The 9,259-nt window shown below is 39.0% G+C and overlaps 1 protein-coding gene across 1 annotated transcript; it reads right to left on the reverse strand.

Annotated features, from left to right (window-relative positions):
• Nucleotides 1-459: 459 nt before the first annotated feature.
• On the reverse strand, nt 460-3,712 carry LOC118797956 (GTPase IMAP family member 4-like). The gene is made up of 2 exons (XM_036557253.1): nt 3,625-3,712; nt 460-1,286 (listed from the first exon to the last, which is right to left on the reverse strand). Exons 1-2 carry the CDS (start codon nt 3,710-3,712, stop codon nt 460-462), a joined length of 915 nt encoding a protein of 304 aa, XP_036413146.1.
• Between the last annotated feature and the right edge of the window lie 5,547 nt (nt 3,713-9,259).

Genomic DNA, 9,259 nt, shown 5'->3' on the forward strand with positions numbered 1-9,259 from the left:
GTGATGTGGCTTAAAAAAGGATACAGATAAATAAGAAAAACAATATGAAGCTTACTGAAAATTGTTTGAAAGACAGACAAAGAGACAGAACAAGAATAAGAATGAGAACACAAGACCCAGAAAAACTCTCCAGCTCTCCATATGGATGCCCATGTTTCGTTCCTCAGTAAGAAAACTTCTTTTCACTTTTAACTTGTTTAGACTGTTATTGTTTAATAAAAGCCTGCTGGCCTCATTGACTAACCAGCCAAGCATGTTCACATGTTGGATGTCATGGTTGGAAGAATAAGTAACTGGTTTGCTAATGCAGATAAAAATTGAGCCCCTTCAACGAAATACCATATATTAACCATTCCGCCTTGTTGTTTAGATTGTCAGATATTATCAGTTATTTTGCCCAAAACTTATTTGTAATTATATCAATTATCATGCCTCCTTAAATAATACCTCTTTCAATGCTTACTCATTTTTCTTTTTGACTCTATCATAAAGAAGCTTTGCTCCTGTCCCCACAGCAAGTGCTCCTCCAGCTACAGCTCCTGCTGCTGGCAGTACAACAGCTCCTGTGACTCCGATAACCACTCCTCCTGCCACCACTCCTCCTACTCCTAGTGCTGTTGCTGTTCCTAGTGCGACTTCTTTCAGTTTTTCCATTTTTTTTTTACTCTCCTTTTCAAGGATCTCTTCCTGGGCTTTTTGAAACATCTCGTTTGTATAGTGTGTTCCACCATTCCTCTCCACCATTGCATCTATCTTGTCCAGCAGCTGTGTGGCCTGAGCTTGGTTCTGTTTACTGTCATTGTTGAATCCATGATATCTACCACCACAGCGGTCAATAAACTTCAGAAGATCTCTGCTTTCTCTGACATACTTGTCCAAAGTTTTGTCCTTCAGCTGATCAACATGAGTGAAGAGGATAATGGTGAAGAGTGAAGCATCTTCACCAAAGTTCTCCTGAATCCACTCCACAGCATTTTTCTCCTCCTCTGTGAATCTCCCAACTTTAATCACTAGCAGGAATGCATGAGGACCAGGAATTGACATGCGGACACAGTCTTTTATTTGTTTTTCTTCTCCTTCTTTAGTTAATGATCCAAATAACCCTGGTGTGTCGACCACACAGATTCTCTTGCCTTCATGGTTTGTAGACCCTGATGTGCATTCTTTTGTAATTGACACAGGTGAGGCTCCTTCTTCAAAGAAACTCTCTCTGCCCAGGATGGTGTTTCCACTTGAACTCTTTCCTGCTCCAGTTTTACCCACCAGAACAACTGTCACGTCAAACTCTGCGAATTAACAAATGCCTTATAGCTTCAAACAGAAATCCAACCTTTTACATTTTAATAAAGCACTATAAGGTATACACTACACTACCAAAAACAGCTGCATCTGTGCCATAATGATTTTAGTAGAATAGAGATGTTCTGTGAAATTTGAAACAGTCTAAACCATTAGTTGAAATGTTCAGTGACTTTACAGTACTGTATGGTCAGAGACCACCCTTCCTTTGTTTATTTTCCAGTAAAAATTTGTATGTTTCAAAAAATGTAAAAGAATAATACAAAGAAGCTTCAACAACATGTCTGCAAGGATAAGTTTTAGGAGGTGGTTGCATTTTCTGCTTCTTATGATCCAAGCAATCCCAAACACATTCAGTGATGTTGAGGTCTGGACTCTGGGGTGGTCAGTCCATTGTTCAGCTTCTTTGATGTGTCTCCTTATCTCAGTGAGGTTCTTCTTGACAGCTACACATCCTTTCAGACCCACAGCGCTGAGACGTCTTCTCACAGTGGAAGGATGGACAGAAACACCTGTGGATGTTTTCAGATCTGAAGCAGCTTGATTTTCTCCTCTCTCTCAAAGATTAAAGCTTTAAGTGCTGTTTATCTGAAGGGGACTGGGTTTCATATGGTTGTTAATGCAAATTTCTCTAATGGCCGATTTTGACAGGAAATAAACAAAAGAAGAGTGGTCTCTGACTTTTGCACGGTAGTGTGTGTGCATAAGTATATAAGCATTTACAATTAACATGTAGCTTTGACAGGCATAAGCCATCAACCATCCATTTGCAGCCTCACAAAGTGATGAGAATAAATATCATTAAATATCATATCATATTTCATCCAAGTAGGTCTATGGTATGTGCACTTTTGTATTACAAGAAATGGTTCTTTATTTTTTTTTCATAAGTGTGAACCAAAACATACACATAATTTTAGAATCATTTTCTTATGGCAGAATAAATCTCATAACTCACCAGGCAAGAGAGGAAAGAACTCAGTGGCCTCATTTTCGATCAAAGACGCTGCAAAGAAATTGTCATTTAGTTGAAGAATATTTAAGTAAGTCAAGGTTTTCTTTTTCATTTCTCTTTTCTCTTTTTTGTAGAATGAACAACTTAAATTGTACAACTGTTCCTGTTAGACTGGACTGCACTGTGTAATTAGAGACTGTAGAGCGGCTTCATACACATAAAAGTTTAGGCAACCATAGTCAAATGATACTTTGTGTTGCTTTATTAAGTGAAAATACACAGCCTTAACAGAATTACTGTTTATTTGCTGAATTTAACATATTAACAAAAAATACAAGATAAAAGCTGTCCCGTTCAAAGGTTATGTCACATTTTATTTGTTTATTTATTTATTTTGTTTCATTTCAAACTCAGCAAATAAGTGAAAATTGTGGAAGTTTTTCCACTAAAGTATTGGGTATCAGGATGATTTCTTACCCTTTTGGACCACGTGTAAAAAAAAAAATGTACTCTGAGGTTACTTGCATGCTATCACAGCCTGTTTGATTTGTTGTTTGTAGCACTCTGTAATGGCTCAAAAAATTAGTATAGCAGTTTACTCTAATTTGTCTTGGTAATTTAGCTATGAAGGTAACTTTTTCATGCTGATTACACCTTTAACACATAACTATACAACACATACAAAACATACACATGCCATATAACACAATCATACAAAGCAACCATTGTTTATGATTATATATAGTGAAGTCTATAAACAGACATATATGTATGTCTGAAAAAACATTTAAGTGTAAACAATATGTGAAATTATATCAGGTTGAGATATTGTGTGAGTGTAGTATGTGACTATCTTGAACACATGAGAAACTCAACAAAATAATTTGTGGGATCAACAAGAAAGCATTAATAGTGTTCACAAAATATAGATATTGATGCATAAATCTATTACATATATGACCATATTGCTCACAATTTAGACATGTTCCCAATTCAAAAGATGTCTTCTGTGAACTAGTGGCCTAAGTCGCATGACCAGTAATATTCATTACATTTTGGGCTTTTATTTAAAAGACATCCAAAAAACAAAGAAAAAACTATTTTATTTAAATATAAGCAATTATTTACAAGGTCTGCTTAAACAGTACTCTGTCAAGATTAAACAAGTGGTCAGATTACACATTTTGTTGATTTTCTAAATGAAAAGAAGTTAACACTATCTCTATAAATTTAAATATTGTGACCTCTTGGCAAAGAAGGAGAGGCAGGAAATATTGCGCATTAGAGAAATGCTCATTATTGAACCAGCAGTGGAGAACTGCCACCCAGCACTGTTTGACACAGCCAGAAAACACCAGGTCACTTCTAGCCACACATCTCCCATGTGAGCACTAGACATGCCCTCTGAACCATCGCAATCACCTCCACTGTCAGCTGGAAGTGTTGCTGGAGAGCCATGGCCAACAATACCAGCACTCCAATCAGCCAACGAAGAAGACCTGCCTTTTCTAATGCCATCCCAAAAACTGGCGCCTCAATACATCAGACCCTTCAAAGTGGTCTGTGGGGTCATTCCGGTGTGGTATTGTTTGGCACTTCCCCTGGCTCTCTGTATCAACCCCATATTCCACGTTTCCTTTCTGAAGCCTCTCTTGTGCAGCATTGTGAAGCCTTTACCCCCTGCCCGTCGAATAAACGACGAATAAACGCTCGAAGTCCGGCAGGGCATCAGACCAGAAGGAGAAGACATGCACTCCCGAGGGCCAATCAAGGTTTAGAATTTGGATATATTTTCCCCTGCACGTTTTTGGGGACTTCCTTTCCTTTCCTCATGTTCCTTTTCAGCCCTCTTCACTGCGGCTTCAGTGGTGTAGTGGTAGAGTGCTCACGCACCTGGTAGGCCTCTGGGATATAACTCAGATGGCCTGGGTTCACATGTTCTGTCTGGTGAGCTGTCCCACGTTACAAAACCTGCTGGCTGCTCACTGCCTTGAGATGCCACATAGGTTCCACCCAACTGAGACTGTGTCTGTTCCCCAAATCAAACAAAATTTTAGAAAACCTTGAGAAGTTTGTTATACAAATCTAATCAGTATCAGACTAGTCCAACCAATTCGCAAAGACAGCACCTTTGGTCTAAAACTGGACTGCGGAACACAAGATCCCATCTAAGGCTGTCATTGTAAATCAACTTATTACTGATTTGATCATGATTTTGATCCTCTGTACAATACAGAAATGTGGATTAGACCTGAAGCCACCCCCACACGCTACAGTTATGTACACAGTCTTTGTTTAAATGGCTTAGGTGGGGGCATAGCAACCATTCATACAAATGCGTTAGACATGCATTAAACAGAAATCAGAAATCATACAGAAGTTCTTTTTCTTTATAGAAGTGATTGATGAACAAATAAGAATTCATTTGCATTAATTACAATCTACAGGCCACCAGGGCTGTATTCTGAGTTCTTACAGGAATTTGAGATTTGAATATCTACCTTGACAAACCACACTATTTTAAAAAAAAATGGTTCTTTAAGGGTTCTTTAGCAGAAAAATGGTTCTATATAGAACTGCGAACACTCGCAGAAACTTTTGTGTGATTAAAGGGTTCTTTGCATCATGAAAGAGTTTTTCAGACTGGTGGAAAATATGAATGAATGTGCCACAGATGGTTCTATATAGAACCTTTTTGAAAAATATATGCCCATTTTGAATTTGATGCCATGTTCCAAAAAAGTTGGAATGGGACAACAAACGACTGGTAAAGTTGTGTAATGCTAAAAAAAAACACCTGGTAGTTAACTGCCAACAGTAACATGACTGGATATAAAAAGAGCATCCCAGAGAGGTCTTTCAGAAGTAAAGATGAGGAGGGGTTCACCACTCTGTGAAAGACTGCATGGGCAAACAGTGTAAAAATTCAAGAATACATTTCTCAGCGTAAAATAGTAAACGGTTCTCTAGTGGAATCACTACATAGTCTCAGAAACACTTCTGAAAACCATTGTCTGTGAAAACAATTTGTCGCTGCATCCACAAATGCAGGTTAAAACCCTAAAATGCAAAGAAGAACCTGTACATAAACAAGATCCAGAAATGCTGCCACCTTCTCTGGGCCCGAGCTCATTTCAAATGGACTGAGGGGAAGTGGAAAAGGATGGTATGCCCACTCCAGGTAAGGGGAAAGGACTTGCCCCAGGTGGAGGAGTTTAAGTATCTCGGGGTCTTGTTCACGAGTGATGGGAAGAAGGATCGTGAGATCGACCGCAGGCTGGGACAAGCGGCAGCAGTAATGCGGTCACTGTACCGGACTGTAGTGGTGAAGAGGGAGCTGAGCCATAAGGCAAAGCTCTCTGTTTACTGATCGGTCTACATCCCGACCCTCACCTATGGTCATGAGCTGTGGGTAATGACCGAAAGAATGAGATCGCGAATACAAGCGGCGGAAATGAGCTTTCTTCGCAGGGTGGCGGGCTACACTCTATTTGATAGGGTGAGGAGCTCGGCCATCCGGGAGGAGCTCGGAGTAGAGCCGCTACTCCTCCGCATTGAGAGGAGCCAGCTGAGGTGGTTCGGGCATCTGATCCGGATGCCCCCTGGATGCCTCCCGGTGGGGGTGTACCAGACACGGCCTACTGGAATAAGACCCCGGGGTCGTCCTAGGACCCGCTGGAGGGATTATATCTCCAAGTTGGCCTGGGAGCGGCTTGGGGTCCCCGGGAATGAGCTGGAGGAAGTTGCGGGGGACAGGGTCACCTGGGATTCTCTGCTCTCCCAACTGCTACCGCGACCCTATCTGGACTAAGTGGTTAACGATGATGATGATGATGATGATGAGGGGAAGTGGCAAAGTGTCCTGTGATCTGGGGAATCAACATTTAAAAATTCTTTTTGGAAATCATGGACACTGTGTCCTCTGGGATAAAGACCACTCAGCTTGTTATCAGTGCCCAGCTCAAAAGCCATTATTCATGATGGTACAGGGGTGCATTAGTGCACATGGCATGGGTGATGTGCACATCTGTAAAGGTACCATTAATGCTGAACACATTAATATTCCAAAAACTCTTAAACTAGCAGTAATTAGACCTCTGATAAAGAAACCTAATCTTGATCCCTGCAAGCTATACATTATAGACTTATCTCAAATCTTTCCTTTGTTTCAAAGATTTTGGAAAAAGCTGTGGCACAGCAACTAATTTCCTATTTGCATAGGAATCATATACCTGAAAAATTCCAGTCTAGAGTTAGGGCTCATCATAGTCCAGAGAGAGCACTAGTAAAAGCTGCAATCTCTTATTATTCGCTGACCACGGAAATTTATCTTTGCTGGTTCTGCTTGATCTTAGTGTCACATTTGATACAATAGATCGATCCTATTAGATAGGCTAGAAGATCTTGTACGATCTTGACTGATTACTGTCATTTTGTGAGTATAAATGGCAAATTCTCTGTTCTTACAAAAGTAAAGTATGGTGTTTGACAAGGCTCTGTTTTTGGACCTCTACTACTTATATTATATTTGCTACCACTGGGTACTGTTATCAGTAAACATGTTATAAATTTCTACTGCTACACTGTTGACACAATTGTATGTGTTGGCCAAACCAGATCATAATTTTCAACTTAATAAGATTAACTCTAACTCTATAAAAGGCATGAAAGACATGAAAGATTGAATGTCAAATAACTTACTTTTACTCAACTTGGACAAAACAGAGGTTCTTCTTCTTGGTCCAAAAGCTGCTAGAATCAAACTGAATAATTCAGCACATAATCTTAATAGTTTCTCAGTTGCAATTGCTCAGTTCAGAAAAAAAAAAAGGATTATTGGCAAATAATCTCTTCAGAATACAGAAAAACTAGTTCATACATTTATTACCCTTAAGGCTTGATTACTGTAATGCCCTGGTGTCTGGATATTCCAGCAAAAGCCTTGACAAGCTTCAGTTAGTCCAGAATGCTTTCAGAGTCCTTATACTAGAAAACTGAAAGTTTGACCATCAGCCAAGTTTAATCAAACCTACACTGGTTGCCAGTGAAATTTCGCAGTACAAAATTCTTTTACTGGCATATAAAGCTCTAAATGGCCCCTCAGTACCTGAGTGAAACTTCCTACTATGAACCATCATGCCTGCATAGATCACAAGGTGCTGCTTACTATTAATACCTAGAATTAATAAAGTTACATCAGGGGAGACAGCTTGCTCATACAAAGACCCCCAGCTTTGGAATAAACCCCCAGTCATTGTTCAAGCTTCAGTCTTTAAGTCTAGGCTAAAACCTACTTCATTAGTGGAGCCTTTGGCAATTAGTTTTCCCTGTTAGATAAAAGGTGCAGATCTCAGGGTTAATGGACGTGGAGTATTCTGGTAAACTGGAAGTGTTGGTGCTGTCATCCCGCTGCTGTCACGCATTCACTCCAGTTTGCTGTCGGTGGAGTAGAGGGGTGCTGACATCTCAGGGAGCCCTCATGTCTTTATTACATTCTGGCTCTCCCGCTTAGTGAGGCTGTAATGGCTCGACCTGCCGGAGTCTCTGTTGCACTCTCTGAATGCTATATACTGTAATCGGTCTCTATTTACAGAACTAACTCTCTGTTTTTTTTTTTGCCGAGCTGAATGACTGCCTATCCTGTGTGGTTTGATGCTGTTGTTTCATCTGCCTTGATCTGGTACTCCTGGGCGCTTGCCAACTTTATCAGTTTGACCACCATGGATCTTCCAGCTGTAGAATGTTGTGCAGAAAGCCTCGCTTGAATGCCACGAACCCTCCTGATGATGATGCTGCTGCACAGACTCAAACTATTTAATTATAGACATTGCTTTACCTGCCTTTACAAACTATTTGATTATAGACATATAATCAAATATATAAACAATAGTCTGAGCTAATTTTATACCAGATTATCATTGTAGCCTTTTAACAATTATCATTGATGTTCAAGGTTTTTTTTTTTGTTTTTTTTTCACTGTAATATGCCCGTAATGTAATGTATACCACCATTAGTTTGGTATTTGTCTTTATTTTACGCTTTCCAAGCTGGGACTGACTTCGGTAACACTTTCTATGAATGTCACCTTTGTAAGCATCTATAAACACATTTATAACATGTTATAATGTATTCATAAGGAATTATAAACATGGTTATAAATATTTATAAAAAAGAATTACACTGAATTACACTTTATAGCCATGTTTATTATACATTATGAATTGTTACTATAATGCATTATAAGTAGTGTTGATAACATGTTATACTGTCAGTGCCAAAGAAGTCAGTCCCAGCTTGGAGACTGCAAAGTAAAGACAAATACCAAGCTAACGGTGGTGTACATTGACTTTCCCACATTGGGTAAAGCACTGATGGCAGCACTAGTTTAAACTCTGACATTTGAAGCCTGTAATGAGCTTTATTGTGTATGTTTTAGTGTTTCAGTAAATCCTTCAGTAAATACTTCAACTTGAAGCCTCACTCTTAACACTGGAGGAGGCTTTAGTACAGTACGCTTCACTTTACTTAGAGCGGACAAATACGACTTATGAGCTCTTATAATTTGTTATGATCCGTACTTATAGTATATTATGTTAGCAATTCATAATGCATAATAAGCATGGCTATAATGTATAATGCATTTTTATAAATATTTATAGCCATGTTTATAATGTTTTATGCATGCATTATAACATGTCATGAATGCATTTATAGATGCTTACAAATGTGACATTCATAGAAAGTGTTACCGTAATTCCTTTTCAATGTTTAGAGTGAGTTCAGAGTATGTGGACTTCATTGTAAATGACCTATCTAAATGCTTATTTCAATATAAAATGTTTTTGAGGCTGTTCAGAAATAAAAGTAAGTTGACTGACATGTATATATGGATATGTTGAAATGTGGATGCAACTAAACCCCTCTCTTGTCTTAGGTGGTCCAGATGCACATCTTGATACTAAAATGAATTGTCAGACAATCAGTGGATAAATTACTTATTCTCT

Source organism: Colossoma macropomum, unplaced genomic scaffold (genome assembly GCF_904425465.1).
Source record: "Colossoma macropomum unplaced genomic scaffold, Colossoma_macropomum, whole genome shotgun sequence".
Taxonomy (NCBI): domain Eukaryota; kingdom Metazoa; phylum Chordata; class Actinopteri; order Characiformes; family Serrasalmidae; genus Colossoma; species Colossoma macropomum.